Source organism: Branchiostoma floridae, chromosome 8 (genome assembly GCF_000003815.2).
Source record: "Branchiostoma floridae strain S238N-H82 chromosome 8, Bfl_VNyyK, whole genome shotgun sequence".
Lineage (NCBI taxonomy): Eukaryota > Metazoa > Chordata > Leptocardii > Amphioxiformes > Branchiostomatidae > Branchiostoma > Branchiostoma floridae.
In genome coordinates this window covers 12,664,687-12,688,024 of record NC_049986.1, presented here as the reverse complement: position 1 = coordinate 12,688,024, position 23,338 = coordinate 12,664,687, and the positions used below count along the sequence as shown (strand labels likewise).

The window sequence follows — 23,338 nt, the reverse complement described above, 5'->3', positions numbered from 1 at the left end:
TTAGTAGTAGTGGCCGGGGAGTTTTTTAACGCTCCCTCCCCACATTACCCTGGGAATGGAGTGTCTATTTCAGACGAAGTGGGTAATTGACTGGGATCTTTCTCTTGGGGGACCAATGGCAATCTTCTCTATCTAGTCTATCCACATGTATTCAACGTTAGTCTCATGTATCTCTATACATATCTCCGTGTATTTGGCATGGTAATTTGGGGTTACCGTGAGCTTATAGCCTGAGTACCATCCTCCGTAGTGACCGCTGGCTGGATACTTTCGCTTGCTAACCACGGATTCTTGTCCGTGCCGTGGATATATGGATCCCTGTCACATTACGCGAAAATCGATCGGATGACGATTCTGCGAGCTCTAAATGACATTTTCGTGAGTAAGACGTCCGGTGTTCTCACGATCATCTCGCGATTTTTCGGAATCACCGGCGATTTTCAGGGGTCTTACGATGTCGCGAAGATCCCGACAACAAAAGAATAAACATTTATTGATCGATGATCTCGCGCCTTTTTATGAGGAACGTTTTGTGTTACCTTGTCCGCGTGCAAGAGGTCATGGAAGGTTCATTATCATAGATTTATTCACAGGCGATCGCTCGAGCCTCGCTTATATATGACAGGGACAGTTTTGGGGCGAATAATACGCAACTTCTGAAGATCTTAAAATTACCCGCCCTTCCAGCGATTGCGAAGTACGTCCGAAGATCGTACATAATGTGACAGGGGTATTAGGAAGCGAAAGTATCGAGCCAGCGGTCACTACGGAGGATGGTACTCAGGCTACATACTTGCTACACTGTGGTGCTCAAACGTCCTGAACACTTTTTTCCGGCCATTTGCGTCAGGTTCTATTAAAGGCCAAAATATGCCAGGCTGATGATGATGGATACTAACACACATCATACGGTACAATGAAATAGTGATGCCATTAATATCAGCTGTTCTCCTGTACTGTACCTATCACAAACCCAGCGTAGTACGCTCCGTTGCTGACCGCTCCGACCAGGAAGCGGAGGATTGCGAACGTGACGAGGTTTGACGTGAACGCCGCGCTGACGCCGAACGTCAGCTGGAGCAGGAGGCACGTCATCAGCGTCACGTGACGCCCGAATCTGGAGTGATTTCACGGAAATAATAATAGTACAGGTTTGTGTCTACTCTACTAGCTCATAAACATTTGTACATGCATCATGCATACTAGTGACCACACATAAAAGGGCCGCACACAAGGACCTCTCTGCATATTCAAGGACCACTTGTGCATTGTGGCCACTATTTGGTGATCCCTTAAATTTCTTCCCAGTAACAGTGACCACTAATCCTCCATTTAGATTAGCTAAGACGAGATTTAACTTATGGACGGCATTGTCAGCTCATTGCGCTGACTTGGGACGTATATGGGACGTATATGCGTAAAATACGTCTAAAAAATAGTCCATATGACACAATCTTTCGTGAAGGTGTTCGTGGTGTGGCTATAAAGGTGTTTGACAAATGTCAGACCAATCCATCAAAAGGATATTGGCTTTAAGGTGCGAATCATTTACTGTGACGGAAATGTAGCAATATGTGACAAGTTTGACAGTCCTATCATGGAATGCAGGGTATTTCTAAACTTTCCTCATTAATTATGCAGAGAGAGAGAGAGAAACGCCGAAAACATAACCTTCTTGCCGAAGGTAATTATGATATGAACAAGCGGAAAAAGCATATAAAGACGATGAAAAATAAAATTGTCCTCTTCAAATAAGTAATTTCGGGCAGTGTTCTGCCTACTAGTTTGCCGACCTGACCTGAAAACATTGTATATCGAAATTGCAGTATAGGGCCATTGTATATATGTTAAGAGACAGACCAGTCCAGAACAGAATATGATGTGATGTGGAAGACAATCCAAAGCAAACAGTACGACTCCCCCTCAAGGTAGCAGAACACAGTTTTCGGCCTATGCGGATTTCCATAGCTGGGGGCCACAAGGTGACTGGCTTCGACCGGTAAAAATTAAAGTAAGGTGCAATAGAGATGTACGAAAAACGGCTACGTTTGGGTGAAGGGTACAAACCACCAAATATTTTTAAAAAATCTGTCGCGTATCGCCTTTCGACGCCCTCTTTGAAACTCAGCTCTGTGGAACAGGAAAACCTTCACAATCCAAATTATACAGCCTCAAAATACACATATTCCTTTACCACGCAGCACAGGTTATATCTGGCTACCTGTCTAAACCCACCCTTCAACAATTTTATCCGTACTACTTTTGATATGTGCCCGCGTCATAGAACCTCGGGGTCGCGGATGAATACTGTTTTGCTACCTGCTAAAGGCGTCAGTTGAGGTCTCATAACACAGTATTTATCAATAGGGCATCGCAGTACTTGCAAAGGCCGTATTTATTCTTCCGTGCACGACAGCGAGGTGGAATCTGTGGTGAATAGTAGAGGAATACATCGGTGTTCATACCGTATAAGTTGGATTACGTCGCTTTTTCGGCCGGCGGGAATTTGCGCCTTGATATGTTACCGGCACTTCCTGCTCGCCGTCTGCAGTTCTATGACCTCCCCTGGGGGTCAAATCAAAGTGTCTGGTATAGAAGAAAAACGAGCCGGCAAATCTATGCTCATATTCAGATATTTTGTAGCTTGTACCCTCAACTTCAACATACTAAATTCTTGTAAATTGTATCTGCACCCTACTATAGGTTTCGAGTCGTCGAACCACCTCACTTTGGGGTCCTTAACCATGTAAATCCCCATAGGCGAAAAACTGTGTTCTGAGACCTTCATTGACGTGTGTTCCCTTCTCGACAAGATGGCCACCTCCGCCCAAATAAGAGCTGGAAAGAAGCGTGAGACTCTGGACACAGAAGACAAGTGAGTTTGCTATCACTGGTCGTCACGTCCCAAATATACAATCAATGTGTCTGTGAATTAAGTCACCTTAAGATAACTTGTCTTCGATAGCCAACTGCACGTTTAAACAGTATCAATACACATGTTATGAGGGGTGTTATAAGGAAGTCCGTGAAACCAAAATATTCCAGCTTTGTTTTGAAATTGGTATTTAAATAGAATGTTTCATTTTATCAATGAATCAGTCACATCTCTAAATCGACATACGTCGGTTCCTCCTTTGAGCCTGATAGTCTTGTTTCAATGCTCCAGTCTAGCTCACTTTGGGACGTCATGTCTTTTGTAGAAGAAACACGTTTGTGTCTATATAAGTTCTAATCAGGTTTGTGTTCATCAAATGTAAATAGATTCTCTCTATCTATTCATTTTTTATGAATATTTAGGGTGGTCCTTTCAATTACTTAGTAGATTGGTAACGGATCGATAATTTGAAGTACAGTTTATCAACTAAGAAAGCGGAACATGTTTCCTTCATTTTGTCGGTTAGAACTGTCCCGACTATGTTTGTTTATTTTACCCAAAACACTGCTATTCAAGCGTTACCTTAGTCAGGGGTCTACCGAAAGTACGAATATATATTAATGGGAACGAAAAGGAACGAAAAGGAGCGAAAAGGAACGAAAGGGAACGAAAAGGATCGAAAAGGAACGAAAACGTTCCCTAAACGTTTACTTTCCTTTTCGTTCCCTTTCGCACTTTCGGTACTTTACCAGGTACTTTCCTTTTCCTTCCTTTTCTTACTCTCGCTACGAAAAGGAACAAAGTAAAGGAACGAAGTATGAATCACACACCGTTAGTCAGTGAACCATGCACGGCATGTAGTTGGTTATTTCCTTGATCCTTGTCAAAAAGACTGCTCTGAACGTTTCCACCACAACATGTTTGTCACTGGCAAAAAGAGATGATATACGGAAAAATTGATTGTAACCATAAAAGGCAACGCTAAAGACGTCCTGTGTGCACAACAGACCAATTGAGACTAGTGAGCCGTGAAGCATTTGGTTGGTTGCTATGACACAGGTTACTACCGCCAAACAGAAGTGACTTATTTGAAGGAAAGGTGGGCGAAGTCAGTATTTTTCTACAAGCAAAGCAAACTAATTTCGTAGTAATAGCAACTGTCATACGTGTACCCTTACATTTTCCTACCTCTTTCCCTTTGGAGGACGTCTATTCTCGACAGTCAAACGTGGCAGACTGTAAACAGTGAAGTCAACCTGAGCTTTCTCCTGCCTCTTCAGCTGGCCGGTTCCATTGCTGCAAAGGACGTGTTCCAACAAGACGCCACCCAAGGCAGCTTACCGACACGACACAGCACCGTTTCGTTCCTCGGAGATGCCAGAGCTGGTAAGACAAGTCTGGAAAAACACCTGCTCGAGAAGCCATTTGACCCTGCTGAAGTAGCAACAAAAGGACTTGAGTTTGATTTGGTACAAACAGATGTGACGAAAGTCGGTGAAGGTTGGCAAGTTGCTGACGAAGGGCCTTACAGCAGATATAACACCGGCCGTGCTCATTATGTTGCCCTTCAGATTTTGAGAGAATTGAAGTCTGTGGTCGATCCTCCCAAATTTCTTGGTCCAGGAATCATTGCGTTGTTAAACTACGCTTTAGCTCTCGCACTCATTGCCATGATGACGGTTTTGTCAGTTGGTTTTCAGCTTGGGTTTGGTGTCGCACTTCTATTACAAATTGGCATTTTCAAGCTAATCGGCCAAGGTTACTATGCTTCAGGAATATATGCTACACATGTAATTGTGATACATCTCGCCGTTGACTTCTTTACAAGGTATGGCTTCCTTAGGAGTATTTTCATTGCGTTTGGGAATGAACAGTCGGTTGGATATCCCTATATTCAGTACGTTATGTTTGTAATTGTCATAGTTATAGTTACTTTCGTCGTTGTACTGCCATGGCCGGTGGGAGGAAGACGTGGCATTGCCCTGGCCTTTTGCCTCATGTCCGCTCCAACTCAATTGCATTTTGAGGACTTAGCTTCACATTTTCAGTTAACTGTAAATGCACCATCTCAGTCTCACACCTTTCTTTTCGTTGCCGCCATTTTTGTTGGCATCGTGGTATCATCCAGTAGACGCAGGATTTCGGGATTACTTGTCCTACTGTTAACAGCTTTAGCAATCACAAACACTGCAGACAATGGAAGTGAAAGTTTGGATGTCATGCTGAGTCTGGTTGGTGGTGTTTCAGGAGGAGCAACAGGGTTCATAACCTGTGACATCATGAGAAGACTGTGCAACTTCAACCGCCGCGGTCTTCAACTAGAGGTCTTGATGGGCCCAATAGGCTTTGTCTATGGTATTGGACTGTGTTGGATTTACGGTTGGCGGATGGTTTTGCCATCCACATGGACAGATGGATATTACATCGTTCCTAATATTGTTGCAATGTTCCTTATTGTACAAACAGAAAGGCAAAGGGTGTATTTGGCATCTCAAGAAATTAAGAGCTATCCTGCACTACTTGTTGGTAGGAGCATCAGAACCTTAAATCATGTCAAGGATTTGCCTCTCAAGTTCACCTTGATAGATTTTGCAGGAGATACTGTCTATCACTGCACACATCATCTGTTTTTATCGAATCTTACAACTCATTTGATTGTCTTCAACATGGAAAGATTAGAACAGGAGCCAGACTACATTAGGCGTATATACTATTGGGTCCAGTCTGTAATAGTCCACGTGCAAAACCCCAATCCTCACATCTTCATCGTTGGGACACACACAAACAGTTTGCCGGTAGACAGAACAAAGTTTCTAGCAAGTAAGGTAAGCAAGGCATTGCTTAGTAATGAAAACTTTACCCAGTCTATTGTGGGGAAACCAGGCAGCAAAAATGATGTTGTGTTCTGTGTGGAAAACTCTATATCTCTTTGGAAAGATGATCAAGCTCGTCTCCTTCGAAAAGCCATCATGGATGTTGCCTCCTCGTCATTAAAATCCAAGAAACACGTTCCTATCAAGTGGCTCAAAGTCAGTGATTTCATTAGCAAGTACAAATCCAGTTCTACACACACGTGCCTCATGGACAAACGTGCCTTGCTTGACAAGCTGAGACAGGAAGGTGTTGTTCAGGTAGAAGATGAGGCAGAAGAGTTTGAGGAGATGCTGCAGTTCTATGACGAAATCGGAGAGATCAAGGTCATGGGTGATGTTGTAGTCTTGAATCTGAAAGCTTTGGTTCAGCTTGTTGTAGAGCTTGTGGAGCTTGATTGTGATGATCATGAGCTTGGAATCGTCCATGTCAGTTCTTTCCGAAGAGTATGGAAATTCTTGACGGCAGAGAGTTTCTTTTCCACCATCGCGTTACTCGAAAGATATGACATTCTCTGTCCGATTTCACGAGAGCAGTATCTCGTACCCTTGCTTCTCAAAACAATTAATGAGACTACAGCCAAGAAAGTCAAGCAAGATACCGAGGAGACAGATCATTCTGCTTCAGCATTCTGGGACACCTCAGATTCGGACACGGTTATCTACTTCAAGTTTTACAGGTTCTACCCCGAGGCCATCTTTCTGCATCTGCTTGCCCGGTGTTTGTCAATATCACAGAAAACCCACGACCTTGGTCGCGGAGCAGACCGAGATGTCTACAGAGATGTGGGCAGATTCTACCAGGGACATGATTTCTACTACAGATTGGAGCTGGTGTGTCAATCTGTGGAGCAGAACATGATCCAGGTCACTGTCAAGTGTGCTCCAGACAGAGGTGCTCATTCTCTACTGTCCAGACTTCACAAGGACTTGCAGCAGATCCGAGACAGGGAGTTCCCTAACTTGCACTACACATTGGGGCTTTCGTGCCCAGCGTGCAGATTATCTAACCACGAAAGGGACGAAAGGACTCCACATATCCTGAGGATAGCAGGACATGACGAAGAGCTCCCACGACCCGGGGAGAAAGTTACCCTGATGTGCCGAGGTAAAACCTTTGATCTGGACCTTGGTGGAAATGTGAGTACTCTGCGTTTTCCACCTTTCACTTTGTATGTTTTCAGTTTTGCCGATCCTGATCCGGAAGTTGCAATTGGATGCATGTTCTAGTTTACTGCTGCTGTTGATTTACATAGGTTACTTAATCTTTTAAGGTATGCCTACAGTAAAGAATAACCCACAAACAACCCCTTATTTTAACAGGAACCATCTTGGGATATTGCCCGGCAGTTGAAGACAGAAGAGAGCACCAAAACGCCTAAACAGAAAGGTACGTAGCTATTTCCTGCTTACGCTTATTGTCTGTGCTACCACAAACTATATATACTGACTGTAAAGTGCATCAAGAGATGAACCTTTGCTGACTTGATATCATAAAACATCTTCTTAGACTGAAATTTGTTGTTCCTCTACACAGCTGGCAGTGCTATATTGGACCCCAACAACATCCTCCTGGACCCTCCCGCACCCATCTTTGGAAACAACTGGAGGGCGCTGGCCGACGAACTGGGGCTGTGCTTCCAGGACATCTGCTACATCGAGACCAAGCCCAACCCCACAGAGATGGTTTTAGACATGTATAGTAAGAATACACCAACAGCTAACATCGACCAAATCCACAGGGCTTTGTTAGACATAGACAGACCGGACGCCGCAGAAGTGATTAAACAGGTGGATAAGGTCCTTGGCCCAACTTGCTAATGCCGAAAAAGGGAGCAAGTCAATGAACGGATTGTACATCAAAATATACTACTTAGTAACGTAGCTGTCTGTAGGATTATTCCTATGTTCATATTCGGTAACAAGCAGTAACTGATGATACGGTGTTATATTGTATGGAAAGGAAGAACTCAGATCTCACCATTATGGAAGTTAAGTACGTTTGTGTCGATACAACCAATATTGGGAAATAAAAGTAGCGTTGGCAAACTATGGATCAGCTATATGGAAAATCTTGGAGACGTAAATTGTTTCTGTGCATAGTGAGGGATATTTCTGTCGCATAAGAGAAGTGCTAAGATCGTAACATTTTTAATAGTACTGGTGAGCTTTTACCGTTGTGACGACTTATCGGGATGCATTAAAGACTTCCTGTACTCTGCATGCCATTGCCATGCAAAAACTTGCACAAATTTATCAAAGAAAGGGTATGTGGGTGTAGGTACAGAAAATGCAAGTACAGATCTGGCAGTCTGGTTCAGGTTCAGAGGATCAGGTCCAAGTGCGGACCTGAACATGGACACTTGTTACCTTGTTGTTACGGAGCGATACTCAATCAATGGTCCATTTTACTACAAAGGAATCTGTTTATTGGAGTATCCGACTTCCAATGGCGTTTTAACTTAACCATATATACACAGGGCTTTTTTTGGGATTCCTGTGACTGGGGGAGGGGGGAATTACCAAACGGCTTGGTGTACGATCACCAAATTTGCAGGGTATGATGTACTCATAAATTGTTATGTTTCCCGTAATTTCAATATCGTTATGATGTAATATGACGTAGTTATGACGTCAATGATGTGATTTTATTGGCTAAAACCGTCTAAATAGGAAATTTAAGGTATTAAACAAAAGGGTTTCTTATTGATATAAAGGTCTGCCAACACTTCTTTTGCCAATGGCAACCGCACTGACGTTGTCCGCCACCTTGCATCAGTTGCCGTTCAGAATTTAAAAAGAAATTGTAGTTTCAGACGACAAAGGTGCCGGTTTGTGCTACTTTGCGAATGCCTTTCTTTTTCACAAAGGTCCTTAGAATGTTTGATTTGGGAAAAAGAAAGAAAGAAAGAAGTGATGGCTTTACCCTTGCCACTACTGAATCGTGTGAAAACGTGCCAACTCATCAGTAAGCTAATAACTTTGACCATGTACTTGGATAACAGATAAATCAATAAGTGTAAGACAAACACAGACCATACTTCATGAGAGCCCAGGGCAGTTTGTCAGGGCAGCTCAGCTCACGTTCACGTCTTTGCTGACCTTTATCTCACACCATTTACTTTCACTCTTCAGATACCTTACAAGTCGAACCAATTTGTTTTATGGTTTCTCTGTCTTAGGAATCCATTTGTACTTCCTAGAAAGCTTCTAACCCCCGACGCACACCCCGAACCCGAACCCCTAACCTAAAGTAATAGCTTTCTGGCCAGAATCAAATTGAAATTGAACCAAGATGTCGAGGATCGATCATACCTCCATAAAACATGTAGAAATTTTCTATGATTCTGTCTATGCATTTTCCCACTGTCAAACAGAACTTCAATACAGGAAATTAGATCACCCGTCACTTCCCGCCAGTTCCAGGTTACACTATCTCCCACTTCACATCATGTCACTCTACAATATTCATATAACTAAGGACACACATCCAACAAAAAAAAACTGTTGTATGGAGATCTACCACCGTTATCTCAAGTCATACGGGAAAGAAGGCTGAGGTTCGCTAGTCATGCATGTCGGAGTAAAGATGAGATCATTAGTGACGTTCCGCTGTGGACTCACAGGCATAGTCATGCAGGCAGAGGTAGACCACGCAAAACATAATTATGTACATCAAATTTGTGATGATTCTGGCTGCTCGGCTGCAGAACTGCCCAAGGCTATGGAGGATAGGGATGGATGGAGGAAGATAGTCATGGCCATCTGTGCAACCAGCATGCCTAGATGATGATGAAGGACACACACCAAGACAAACATACACAAACAGACCGAAAACAATCCGCTTGTCTACTGTGTTTTTTTCGTACGGTCAAGGATAGTCACTACACAGGGGTTTAACCCTATTCAGACCGGGCTTTTTTGGTCAGGACATAATATCGACATAATATCTGACAAGTGTTTGACGTTTGACGTCACGTTGACGTACGATGACGTAATTATGACGTCATCAATTTGATTATATTGGCCGGACCCATGAAAAAGGGGTATTGTCAGAAAACTTCAAGTTATGCAACGAAAATGTAACAACAAGTGCAGATAACAGAATAATAATGTTTATTACGAGTTGTGTTGCCAATAGCAACATCAATGACGTCAAAATGACGTCATAAAATGACGTCATGCACATCTAAGATACGAGTTGGGCTCCGCCATATTATGTCCACCACCTTGAATTTTTAAAAATACTTTTTTTGCAACAAATAATCACAAAAGGCAATGGAAATAGACTAAATTCATTCATTTAGATGTTTTTTTTATGAAAAAATACCAGGTAGTTACAAATTTTAAGAGATAATTAGCTTGTTATTCTTGATCTGGCCATACGGTCCGCCATCTTGGATTTTGGGCTGATGACGTCATCAAATTAGCATAATTTATGCATATATAATTAAGAAAGATATGCTAAATAATGTAAGATTTTATTTATGTAACAAAGTAGCAGTAATATAGCAAATAAATGTGAGAAATACATTGTTAGAACCAAAAATAGTGATTTTTGGCAAAACTGCCTGTGAACAAACGGTTGCCATGGCAACACGAAAAAATGGAAAGTTTGTCAAACTTCGTGAAATTGTTGCCAACAATATTTTAGGAAAACTCACGAAATTTGGTGGCTCTAGCGTAAGCCGTTCTGGCGTTATAGGACATCGAAGTCGGTGCGGGCCTCAAAAGGGTTAACGATGTGGTGGTTTTCACACATTTCGTGCATGCTATAACTTGTACCTGTTAGGACAGCTCCGATGTTTTAAATATCCTAAACAGCGAGCATTTTAAGCTAAAGTTTAACAGAAGCATCTTTGTGTCATTGCCATGATTCAAAATGTGCTTACCTGTCAGACATGAAGCCAAAGACGATCCCACCTAGGCCCACCCCCGCCATGAAAATGGACTGAGCCATCTCCCTCAGCCACGCCCTGTCACACACCAAGTCGTACTGTAAGGCACAAAGAACCACATCTCGTTATCAAGGAGCTTTCGGAAGCTCTTTGGTCTTCTGTATGGAATTGAAGAATTACTGTTCGCTAGCAACTTTCTCCTTCAGATTTTTTAAGCCAAGGTCCGAACTAAGAAATATATTTCACCCATCTTCAATTCTCACTCTGACTCATGTCATGTTGGCGCTCAGAAAACTCGGGAAAACCTATTTCTGTTGATTTATACATGTGCTAACATGGTCCAACGAATGTCAGACATAGAAATGTTTGTTCCCATTGTATGAAGGCTGTGGAAACTGAAGACTAAGGCCAACAGGAAAAGGTACTTATTCATATGTTCTGCGATTCTTATTGTCTTCTTTAAGTTCTCCCTTCGTCGTTTTCTATCACTTTATATATTATAACCTTGGTGCTGCTAAGGGACTTTTTTTTTAAATTAAAAATAAACTCCTTCTTTAGTTTTAGCCACGGTAAACTATTAATGGTAACCAAGCTGAGGTCCGGTTCCGGCTGTTTTTGGCCTGCTTTTAGGCATTTTTGTCGGGCTTTATAATTTTGTACCGTTTTCTTTATAGCGGTCGGACATAATAAAACCGGAACAAAATGGAAAACCTGACAAAATTTAAAACGCCTAAAAAAGCGCCAAACAACAGCCAGAGCCGAACCTCTGCTTGGAAAGTACCCATGGTGCCATCCTCTGTCATGTCTGTAGTATTAGTAACCACTGGCTCAATCTTTTCGCTCGTGATTACTACATGTAGTACTAGCAAGCCAAGCGAAAAGACTGGGCAAACGGTTACTACTACTAGTATCATGGAGGACTCGTACTCGGGCTATGGGCTATGTTGTGTCCTTTCTGACGAACTTCGCGTCATCATGGCATATGCATATGCATGACCATGGGTTCAAATCTCGAATGCCAACAACATTCATGACCTGTAGGAGGCCAAGGTCGGGAAAGTACAGTAGTCTCTCTCGGTGATGGAAAATCTATTCATCAAGAAGAGGCTTTGGTCAAGAAGTAGTCGCGATTCACGTCTGGGGGAAGGCATATGTTTATGTATCAAAAATCACGATCTCTGTGAGTGCTTGGACAAATTTTAGCACATGTTTGAAATGTCTTGCTTTTAGTTTTACATACAATGTTTGTAAAACTAAAGCAAGACATTTCATTCATCATGACTTTTGTCCCGCCACCTCAAAATCACTGGCATTTTAATTGGCCAACTCAGTATTAGCAAGGACGTTATAGAAAATAATAAATGTTCTTGGTATCAGAGGAAAATGGATTTTGAGATTTTTGTGAAAACTAGGCAACCAAGGGAGGAGGGCGGGTGGGAGCAAACCAATTTAACGGTCGTGAGGGGATGGGATTAAACCAGATCAAAAGGTGGTGAATAGTAGTAAGAGGGGGGGGAAAAACGGTGCGGAAGGAGGGGAGAAACAAGATTCGCTTCAGTGTTGAACGAGGGGGGAAAGAAAGCAAAGGATTTACCAGAGGGGGAGGTTAAGAATTTCATGGGGTGAGCAACGGGTGAGGGGAACAAGAGGAGCAATATATGGGGAGAGCTCAGAGAGGTCTTTATGATAGTGGGGGAGGGGATGAAGGATCTGGAAGTTAGTTTAACAGGTACGAGGATTCCAAGAAAGTGGCAAGGCTTGAAAAAATATAGGAGGGAACAGGAGGGGGATGGTTTAAGTGATATCGTTGACGTATGTGGCGTGAGAGACTACATAATGTTCGAATGATAGAGGTAAAATCGGGGATAGGGGGGGAATTGACTTGTACGACAGGACAAGGACATGTGTTATTTTGCGAAGCGAATGTGTGTCAGTTTTGTTGTAATAAAATGAGGAGATAAGTGCTGGCAGATGTAGAGAAGCACTTGAAGGATGTTATGATTGGTGTGATTGGCGCGGGTTCGGTGTGTTTCTGTTTTACATGGTGTTCGATCAATTTCCGCAAGAGGGGGGAGTATACATCGACACGAGTTACGCCCCTGCATGTAATCATGCATGCTGCCATTAAGATACTCCATGACGAGACACTCAACATATTCAAGTTTTTCCTCATATGCGTTACCCCAAACAAACGAGAATATTTTGAGTGTTTCGTCATGGAGTATTTTAATGGCAGCATGCATGATTACACGCAGGGGCGTTTTTCGTGTCGATGTATTGCGCCCTCAATACAAGAAATACCACGAAGGTATATACCATAATTTAGTGTTTACAGAGTACTAGTAGACAGAATCGAGAATGGGGGAGGGTACGTACGTGGAGGGAGGCCCGTAATGGGGAGAACGCCCAGCAAATTAATAGCCATATAACTTGACGACAGTACCTGACTGACAATACTGCTGTGGTACTGGCTCTGGTCATACTCCCACCCATCCGTACAGGTGCTAGTAGTAGTGGTACTGTTGAGCCAACCGAACTGGTCGGTCACGTCGTATCTCCTACACCGGCTCAGTCTCTGTGCGCCTTCCACCTCCTCTAGCGGGATGCTCATGTTTAACGCTGCGGGCAGGGTCAGGTTGAAGCCCGCTGGAGTCGTCTGTGGCATTCGGCAGTGGTGGTCGGGAATGGCAGTATAACGATTCGGGTTGTTTGGTATCTAAGTCCTATATTAACTTATCAGGAACTCAGCCAAACCAGTCGATTACTATTTGTGAGCCGTGTTTATTCAACCTATGCTAAACTCAAGTAACATATAATACAATGTGTTTCACTTAGGACTACAGCAAGTTACAGTTACAGTTACAGGTCTAGGATAATGATACAGAGAGCTAAGTATATTTACAGAGAGAGTTGGTCTAACTTACTAACTAGTACACAATCCAACAGAGGGACGAAGCCCTACTTAAACAACCTCACCTGAGTCCTTGGGGCACCGACTAACTAAATCTCCTCATACACTCTCTAAGGTTAACTAGCATGACAATAGGTTGTATAACTCCGCCCATCACAGGTAAGCTGGTTGGATGCTGTCGGCATCCAGCCAATCAGGGATTGCCTAATATGCTAATGTAAGCTCCTCCTCATATGGTCGAGACAGTCATTACCTAATTATCTCATATGTCAAAGGTCATGGCCGTTACACTACCTCCCCCTCACCGAACATTTGTCCTCAAATGTTAAGATACCATAACATTACAAGGGAGGTGTAACAAAAATACAACAGGTTGATATAAAATAACAAAAGTGGGATATCAGCCATATATCATTATCTAGCTCTCTGTGACCAATCGGACTGCTCTCACCAGCCATTGGTCGCTCACGTTCCGCATATGGTCCATACAATACAAAAATTTCAGCATAGTACAGATTTTCAGCATTATCTAAATCTCTGTGACCAATCAGACTGCTCTCACCAGCCATTGGCCACTCACATTCCGCACATGGTCAATAGAATACAAAAGTTCAGCATAATACAGATAAACATATACAGAAGCAATGCGTACGCAATACATCAGCAATACATAAGCAATAATCATGTGGTTTTATTACACTGTGTCTGATACAGACAAAAATTTACATGTGTGCTTCGCAAGAGACAAAATTCCAACGTGTACGGCGGTGACAGGTGCATAGCAGACGACAAAGCGGCCAGACAACCAGAAGCAGAGAAGGCATGTAGAATCCCATGTATGCTACCTGGTCAATCACTTAAACTTGTCCGTCATTACCCGAATAAACACCTAAGTAACCTTAACACATACTACCTGGTATGGGGAGAGATTTACTGCTAATCACCTTTGAGATTAGATACTCAAATCCCCATCCAATTCCTCGAGAGATGGACACGCAGCACGCAGACGACACCAGCAGGAGACTTGAGCTCACTTACATGGCTACGGCGTGATAATAGAAAACGTGTATACCTACCCATCCTCTCATCTCAGCTCCGGAGTTCCATCCGTACTTATTACTAAAGAAAATCTTCATAACTCTAACCTTAACTTCCGGGGGACCTAGCCACGGTGATTTACAGGCAAAACAGGAACCAACATACAATCTACAACAACCAATGCACCAGCTCACCCAACCGAATGATTTGCACCATCAGAACCGCGAGACACGAAGTGGTCTGTCTTTGCTCAGCACAGCTTAACAATAACACACTATGTTAAATCTATATAATCCGAGTCAGAGTCCAACGCGAAGTCCTCCAGGTACGACGGTCTGCGGCGATGTCGTCGCGGTCTCGGGACGTCAGCAGCATGGCTCGTTGAAGGCCTCTCCTCTTCGCTGTCACTGGAGACGTCCTGGTCTGGACTCACAGCTGGTCGTCTCTCCCTCGGCGGAACAAGTGTCTTCGGGACGGTCGCCTCGTCCTGGTCATCTTCATCGCCAGACTGCTGGTCGGAACCTGAAACGGAAGCAGAACAAGTGCCCTGGGAGGACTCTTCCCCGGACGTTACTGGATCCTCTGAAAGGGAAGGTTCTCGGCGCCGGTTACGGTTAGGGCGGGCAGGCCGACGGGGTCGGTCATTCCGCGGATTGTAATCCGGGTCGTCCTGGGTGGGAGAGAAGGGTATCATGTTCTCAAAACTCACAATTACTACCTTCTGCTGTGCCCTCCCTCTCATGCCACGCACTTCGTAGACCTGATCGCTAATGCGGCGCAAGACCTCAAATGGGCCTTTAGTCTTTGGCGCCAATTTCCGCGCAAGCCCCGTTGGTACCTGTTTGTTCAGGATGAAGACGGTGTCGCCAATGTCATAGGGCTTGCCATGAATTTTCTTGTCATAGAGCTCCTTCTGTCTACATTGCTGTTGCTGTGTCTTCTCCTGTACAAGCTTGAACACAGACGGTAGGCGGTTCCGTAATACCTCCACGTGTTCATGAACCTCACCGACGTTAGTAGGGATGCGCGCCATTAGATGAATGGGAAGACGTGCCTCGCGACCGTGCATCAGGAAGTAGGGCGAGAACCCGGTTGTCGCGTGACAACTTGTATTATACGCGTACTTGACCGCGGGCAAGTGCTCATCCCAGTCGCGCTGGGTGGGCGACACGTAGGCGCGCAAGATATTTCCCATTGTCCTGTTGAAGCGCTCAACAAGACCGTCTGACTGGGGATGATACGGCGTCGTCCGAGTCTTATGAATTTGCATTAGCCGACAAAGGTCCTTCACCAACACAGAATCGAAATTCTTGCCCTGATCTGTGTGTAGAGACTGTGGAGGACCGTGGACGCAGATCCAACCTTTGTAGAAACATTTGGCTACAGACTCTGCCGTCTCATTCTCCATGGGGAAAATCTCAACCCACTTCGTGAAATAGTCTGTCGCGACCAAAATGTACTTATTGCCAGCACGCGACTTAGGAAGGGGGCCGACTATGTCCATGGCGACTCGTTGGTTTGGGAAACCGACTGCGCTAGGTTGCATGGGGGCTCTCTGTTTACGCCTGCCGCTCTTGGTCCGTATGCAGGTCTCACAACCTGACACGTGGGCAGTCACGTCGTGACGCATGCCGGGCCAGTAGAAAGCAGACCTAAGTTTATTAAGGGTCTTCTCTACGCCTAAGTGACCACCAAGCGGTTCGTCATGGACCATCTTAAGCACGCGAGGGACGAGCGTCCTTGGGAGCAGCAGTTGGAGCTGAGGTCCCAGGCCATCTTTCCTATCACAATTTCTGTACAGGACGCCGTCCCAGAATTCTAGACATGGCCAATCAGAATAGAGCGTGCGCTGTTCCCGAGTGAGCCTTTGGAGGCCGAGATTATCGGGTTTAGTGCCTCTTTGCACGTCCAATACGAGGCAAGCCAAAGTCGGGTCAGCACGCTGGGCTCGTCTAATCTCATTTTGAGACAAGGCAGGGATCGGGTTGAGCCCATCTGGATCAGCCTGCCGAGCTGCGAAAACCCTAACTGGCTCACTGTCCTCCGAGTCGCTTTTCTTGCACTGGGAACAGGGCCCTCTACTTAAACCGTCAGCGTTGCCATGGCTGGCTCCCGGCCTGTGCTCGATGTGGAACTTGTACGTGGCCAAACGCAATAACCAGCGCGCGTATTGACTTGATGGGTTTTTCATCTTCATCAAGTACTGTAGTGCGCTGTGATCTGTTCGCAACAAGAACTCATCATCGCCTTGCAAGTAGCACTCGTGCTTTGTGATAAATTCTACCGCTGCTAGCATTTCGCGTCTATGCACGCAGTAGCGCTGCTCAACAGGCGTTAGAGAACGGCTGTAATATGCGATTACCCTCTCAAGACCGTCCTGCTTTTGGCTCAGCACTCCTCCAATACCAACATCAGATGCATCTGTGTCAACAATGAAGGGCTTTGAGAAGTCAGGATAGGCCAGGATAGGTGCCGACACTAAGTGCTGCTTGAGCTCGCGGAAAGCATTGTCGCATTCCTCTGTCCACTTGAAGCGAGTGTTTTTGCGCGTCAATGACGTTAGCGGTTTGGCCTTTTTGGCGAAATCTTGTATGAAACGCCTATAGTAGTTCGCAAAGCCCAGGAATTGTTGTACCTGACGCACAGTGCGCGGCGTAGGCCATTCTGCTGCAGCGCTAACCTTTTTGGGGTCGGTACGCACGCCTGTGCCTGAAATGACGTGGCCGAGGAACTCGACTTCAGTGACGAGGAACATGCACTTCTCAGGATTGAGCTTAAGATTCGCTTCGCGATAGCGCTGGAACACAGCCTCTAGGTTCGCAAGGTGGTTGGCAATTGCGTCATCGGAGTGAACGATATTATCATCCAAGTATGCCATACACACATGAGGCTGTAGGCCACGCAACACGTTCTCCATTAACCTCGCAAAAGTAGAGGGAGCCGAACAGAGGCCGAACGGAAGCCGTTTGTATTGGAACAAGCCAAACGGGGTTGTAAATGCGGTCTTTTCCCTTGCCGCTTCCTCTAGAGGAACCTGCATATACGCCGCTCTTAAGTCTAACGTGGAGAACAGTTGGGAGCCTGACAGCGCATCAAGAGTGTCGTCTATGCGCGGCAATGGCCAAGACGATTTCTTGGTGACATTGTTCAAACCTCGGTAGTCAACACACATTCGCTTTGTACCGTCTTTTTTATTGACAAGCACAACGGGGGCTCCCCAAGGCGAGGTCGATTCCTCTATGAAGCCTAATCGGGTCAGTTTATCCAATTCCTGACCAATTGTCTCCTTCGCCTGGGGGGAAACGCGGCGGGGCGGTAACCGAACCGGAGGGGCGTCACCAGTGTCGATTTGGTGAGTAGCTTTACTGGTCATGCCCATGTCTTCCTGGTTTCGTGAAAAGATATCCTCATACTTCACGAGGAGATCTAACAGTTGCTCTTTGTGTGACCTGTCCGAAATGTGGCTTAAATCGAAAAGGGGCTCCAGTTCTGCCCGAACTTCTGCAGGTGACCTTGCCAAAGGAGCGTCAAATGTCGAGTCAGCAACAGGGGCCTGTGACTCGATGTCAAAAGAGGTAGTTGCCGCCACAGACAACGTACCACAGGAAGGCATGCCATTTTCAATGGGATGAAAAGTCCCTATGACAGTACCCTTAGGAATGATCACTGGTTCCGGGCTTTCATTAACTAGGAACACTCGGGTTTTGTTTCGCTCATAGGGTGAGTGTGCGGAAAGTTCGCCAAGCAAGCCAAGCTGGTCGAGCGACTGTGCAGGTTGGACTATACCTTGCAGTGGACATGTGGTCTTGTCCCGTTTTTTCAGGGTACCGGGCACCAGCTGCGCTGTCCGCCCTGCCACATAACACGCCTTGTACGTCACAACACGCTGCACTTTATAACTCGCCTTGCGCTTGATGGAAACTACCACATCTCCCTCGCAACCACGTAGTGTCAAAGTCTGATGACGCATCGAAACCTCACAGTCGAACTCGGTCAGAAAATCTGTCCCTACCAATAGCCCAGTGGCCGTGTTTTCACAGACTAAGAATTCAGTCGGAAACGGCTGGTCTGAAATTTCCAAAACAATCTTCGCTGTACCGGCCACTTTCAGGCGATCGCCCGCAACACTTAATAGAGGCTGGCCCAAATACGGTGCTAGCGGCGGCGGGTTTGATGCGAACAAGTGCCCAAATGCGTCCTTGCTAATGATCGATACATCGGCCCCAGAATCGATCAGGACATTAACAGTCTGTCCATTTGCGGACGCGCTAAAGTGAAAACTACCCGTGTGTGTGTGTGTGGTGGAAGAGACTTTATTCGTATGTCGGTGTGTCGCATGGGTCTTCATCAATTTGGAGACTGGCCGACGACCCCTTAGGCCAGTCTGGGGCCGTTTCCCTGACGCGCGTTGGACGCAATATTCGGGCAGCGACTTTTCATATGGCCCATTTCATAGCAGCCATAGCAACGCACCTTTGGGCAACGGCTAATGATGTGGCCAATCTCATTGCAGCCCTGGCAATGCACCTGACTCCGCTGCCTGGACTCTCTCGGCACTGACGGAGCCTCTCTGGGCAGATATGCGTGACTACCCTCCTGGTGTGGAGCCTTCGGTCTCTGAGACGCGTGCGACTCCGTGCGCACCTGGAGGTTGTCGATCTGCCCCCGCAGCGCCGCGACTTCCCGCTGGTGGGCAAGCTGCATGGCGTCCATCTGCCGCTGCACATTTTCCATGCTGGCGGAGGACGTTTGGCGCACGTGCGGGGAGGGGTAGACCGTCTTCTCTAGGTCCTCCAAAAATTGTAGTTGATCGCGGGCGTCATGCAGCGTTGACGGCCGAGATTTGCCCACTTCCTTTCCGAGGATGGGGTTGTCCAGGCTTATCTTGTCTAAGAAAATTTGGATGCCTAACTCCTCGCGCATCACCTGGTCTGCCCGGGGGTAGGCCAGAGCAACTATTTGGCGCACCCGCAGCTCGAACGCCTGCGGGGTTTCATTGGGCCGTCGCCGCAAGCTCTGAATATCTCCGCGGTAGTGCATAGGGTCCTGCGGACGCATATACATATCTCTCAAATACATCAAGACCTCATCGGACGATCCGTCGCGGATACACGCGGGCGCACAGACGAATGTCTGGAGGGCACTTCCCGACAAATGCTTCAGCAGGACAGCACGGCAAGTGACTTCTCCCCAGGCCAAAAAGTCACGTTCATTGCAAAATTGCATCTCAAATTCTTCCCAAGTCGTCTTGCCCGAGCCGTCGAAGCTGAGTCGCAGTTCTGGAATCTTACGCGCTGGGGGAGTGGGCATAGTGCTCAGGGCAGGTGCGTGATCAGAGGGCAGCGCGTGAAAGTCTGGGGCTGGCGAGGCCACTAGGCTGGGGGTGGGAATGGGTCGCGTAGGACGGGGTGTGTGGGTGGGGTGTACAGAGCGGGGTGTGGAATCAGAAAGCCTAGGGGGAATAGGGGGAGGGGTAGAGAGGGCACGGAAGGGATTCGAGCTGTTAAAAGCAGGGTTGGAGGGGGTGGAAGTCTGCCGGGAGCGAGCCAATTTGGGGAAGGTAACTTCATTTCCGCCAGTTGGGTCGTAAGGTAGCGTATTGTCGGCCATGGTTTGGAAAAATGTGCCAAACTAGAAATCGGAGACCCAACGTTTGCCAAACTGAGTAACACTTTTCGGTGGACTTTGGGAGAAAAACAACAGAAAAATTCAAAAGGTGCCTAAACCAACAGATTTTGGAAAGGGACAATAGGATCCAACCTCGCAAATTTGAATGCAAATTCTGGACCACTGCAAAAACAACAGTTGACAAATCTTTCAAAATTCTCACCAAATAGACAAAACCAGCTATTTCACAGGTTGGGCAAGTGTCGCCTGGCAGGAGTAGAGTCACAAAAGATATGGCATTTCACAGCGGATGAGAACAAAAGGCAGGAACAAGAACAAAAGACAAGGTATGGCAGTGCGCGCAGGGGTGATAATACTATGCGTGAATGACAATGGCGTCTATGCAAATTTAGTGTAGACGGTGCCAAATGGTCACTATGAGCAATTAATTAGCAGAGTTTGTCCGGCCAAGCCAAAAATTTCAAAACCAAATGAACACAAAGCAAAGGTTTTGCACACTAAGCCTACGCTAAGATTTGAATATGCCGGGAAGAAACTACGCACGACTAAAGCAAAGCAGTCAGTGGGAATCAAGAACAAAATTTTGGACCCAAATTGGCAATCCACGCTACCCAGGAACAATGAAATTTACAATGCAAAATATGCGTCTGTCCTACCCAAAATCAAGAATTTGTAAGTCCAAAACAGGTAGAACAGCAAATTTCTAACGCATAGAAGAAGGAACAACAGCGCTAAATGCAGAAAACTGCCGGTAAGGACTAACTAGCTAAGTGTTTGAAATGGGCCGGAGAAGAAACCGAAACGCGTAACGCGGGTAGGCAAGCACAAACAGGAACTATAGATTCAAAGTTTGGAAAGTTTACTACTATTATGTTACAGAGTCTAACATAAGATTGTAAAACACGGTTATTCACAAATTCGGTGTGGGAACCAATATAACGATTCGGGTTGTTTGGTATCTAAGTCCTATATTAACTTATCAGGAACTCAGCCAAACCAGTCGATTACTATTTGTGAGCCGTGTTTATTCAACCTATGCTAAACTCAAGTAACATATAATACAATGTGTTTCACTTAGGACTACAGCAAGTTACAGTTACAGTTACAGGTCTAGGATAATGATACAGAGAGCTAAGTATATTTACAGAGAGAGTTGGTCTAACTTACTAACTAGTACACAATCCAACAGAGGGACGAAGCCCTACTTAAACAACCTCACCTGAGTCCTTGGGGCACCGACTAACTAAATCTCCTCATACACTCTCTAAGGTTAACTAGCATGACAATAGGTTGTATAACTCCGCCCATCACAGGTAAGCTGGTTGGATGCTGTCGGCATCCAGCCAATCAGGGATTGCCTAATATGCTAATGTAAGCTCCTCCTCATATGGTCGAGACAGTCATTACCTAATTATCTCATATGTCAAAGGTCATGGCCGTTACAGCAGCGATGAAAGTCATCGCTCCGACGTGTAAGCCTGCAGGGATGCCTATAAGGCTCAGCAGGATAGCAAGACGGCGCTGATACGCGCCGGATTCGCCAAGGTGCTGCAGAACAGCGTCGTAGTCCATCCTTACCAGACTGATTACCTGAGACTGACGAGAGAGTTTTGCTTCCAGAGCAGTTGGCCGGACGCGCAGCTCCGGAGGGGAATCCTGAACCTTAGCATGGACTGACTCCCTTAGCCAATTTCCCGATTTTTTTCGCCGAATTCTACGTTCCCGTTCACTGATGGAGGCTAGTTCATCCTATCCTAGCGGTCGTGGAGTCTCACGCGGTGCTGACAAAGACAAAGGGCAATTCTGATGCATGTGGAAATCAAGGCGACGTTTCAGATCGCCTGTGGAGATGCATATATTTAAAGCGAACGGAATGACGGGTGTTTACATGCACTAAGGAGGTCAAAGGATATAAACCTACCGTGTGTACACAAAGTTGTTTTTTTAACCTCCTTGCTATAATAAAAGAACCGGAATCATTAACCAAGCTGGACTCTGCAAGATACGGAAAGGCCAAAGGTTTGAGTTGATGACCTCATTATCTTTACTTTTGTCCACGGAAACTACATTCCTTGGTCTACCAAGGAGATTGTCCCTATTTTCAACCAAAATCAACCTCTTTGCTACTACTATACTATACTAGTACTCTGCATGGGTAATGCTGACAAAATTGGGCAGAAAAATAAATCAGCCTTTTATAATTCGAAATTTTCTTGAAGATATAATTGCATTTTGTGCATATAGGGATACATTGAACTGGATGGATATTTTTCATCAAGGAGCTTTTGTTTCATTTAAGAAGAATGATGGTCAATGTCCGTGTAATATTGACCAACTGATTTGAATTTTTTTAAGATACAGCAAAGCTGTGAGTTTTCAACACGACAACTGAGTCTAACTCTAAGGTCAATAGAGGGTTCTGTGTACAAAAGTACTTTGCATCTCTTTATATCACCTTCAGTGTTACTTCACAGGGGATCCTCGTAGTAGTTAAAGGATATGCAGAGCAACTTTGTGTGGATTTGGTACAGCCTCAACCCAAAGGAGCATAAATATATAATCCTAGGGCACTATGTCATCACCACATTCACTTCTTTGCCCTCTTAAAATAATATAAAAGTCAAAGTAAGATTTTTGTTTGTTTGTTGGTGTTATGCAAATCGTAAAAGACACTATGTTCCATTGCCATATATCAGCAGCAGCTATCATTGTCTCAGCAGCAGCTATCATTGTCTTTGCAACTGGAAGGGTCATAAAGTAGTATAGTATGGGCAACTGGGAATGAAATCTGCCATCCCTAGCCTGGATGCAAGACTATTTCCAGGGCTTACACAGGCCTGAGGAGCTGGCCTGTGTTAACGACCTGGATAATCTCCAAGCAGATCCTACGGTAGCACAACATAGTATCAAAAGCTGGCAGGAGTGAAGTCGGCCTAGGAGTGTGTTTCGCTACCGGCAAATGGACACCTCTTGGCTGACAACACTCCTTGGCCAGTTTGATACTATCTTATGCCATTGTAGGATCTGCTTGGAGATAAGACCTAGAGAAAGTCTGGCATCCAGGCTAGCCATCCGTGATATTGCCTTGTTGTTCTTGTGCAAGCTTTGAAAGAGAGCA

General features: G+C 45.4%; 2 protein-coding genes across 2 annotated transcripts in view; one reads left to right on the top strand and one right to left on the bottom strand.

Annotated features, from left to right (window-relative positions):
- LOC118421771 (organic cation transporter protein-like) overlaps positions 1-23,189 on the bottom strand; it is a 26,662-nt gene extending 3,473 nt beyond the window's left edge. The window contains exons 1-4 of the mRNA XM_035829273.1: positions 21,665-23,189; positions 13,087-13,330; positions 10,638-10,741; positions 945-1,117 (exon numbers count right to left, since the gene is read on the bottom strand). Coding sequence (XP_035685166.1) covers positions 945-1,117; positions 10,638-10,741; positions 13,087-13,330; positions 21,665-21,792 — 649 coding nt within the window. The 5' untranslated portion in view covers positions 21,793-23,189. The remainder of the gene's footprint in view (positions 1-944; positions 1,118-10,637; positions 10,742-13,086; positions 13,331-21,664) is intronic.
- On the top strand, positions 2,719-7,273 carry LOC118420670. Its single transcript, XM_035827563.1, has 3 exons — positions 2,719-2,875; positions 4,080-6,885; positions 7,069-7,273. Exons 1-3 carry the CDS (start codon positions 2,814-2,816, stop codon positions 7,141-7,143), a joined length of 2,943 nt encoding a protein of 980 aa, XP_035683456.1. The 5' UTR covers positions 2,719-2,813; the 3' UTR covers positions 7,144-7,273.
- Positions 23,190-23,338: the final 149 nt, after the last annotated feature.

Excerpts from the sequence above, each read along its gene's own strand:
- LOC118420670 (XM_035827563.1), top strand. The coding sequence starts at position 2,814 with ATGGCCACCTCCGCCCAAATAAGAGCTGGAAAGAAGCGTGAGACTCTG. Across the intron at positions 2,876-4,079 it reads ACTCTGGACACAGAAGACAA|GACGTCTATTCTCGACAGTC; the intron begins GTGAGTTTGCTA and ends TTCCCTTTGGAG. Across the intron at positions 6,886-7,068 it reads ATCTGGACCTTGGTGGAAAT|GAACCATCTTGGGATATTGC; the intron begins GTGAGTACTCTG and ends TTATTTTAACAG.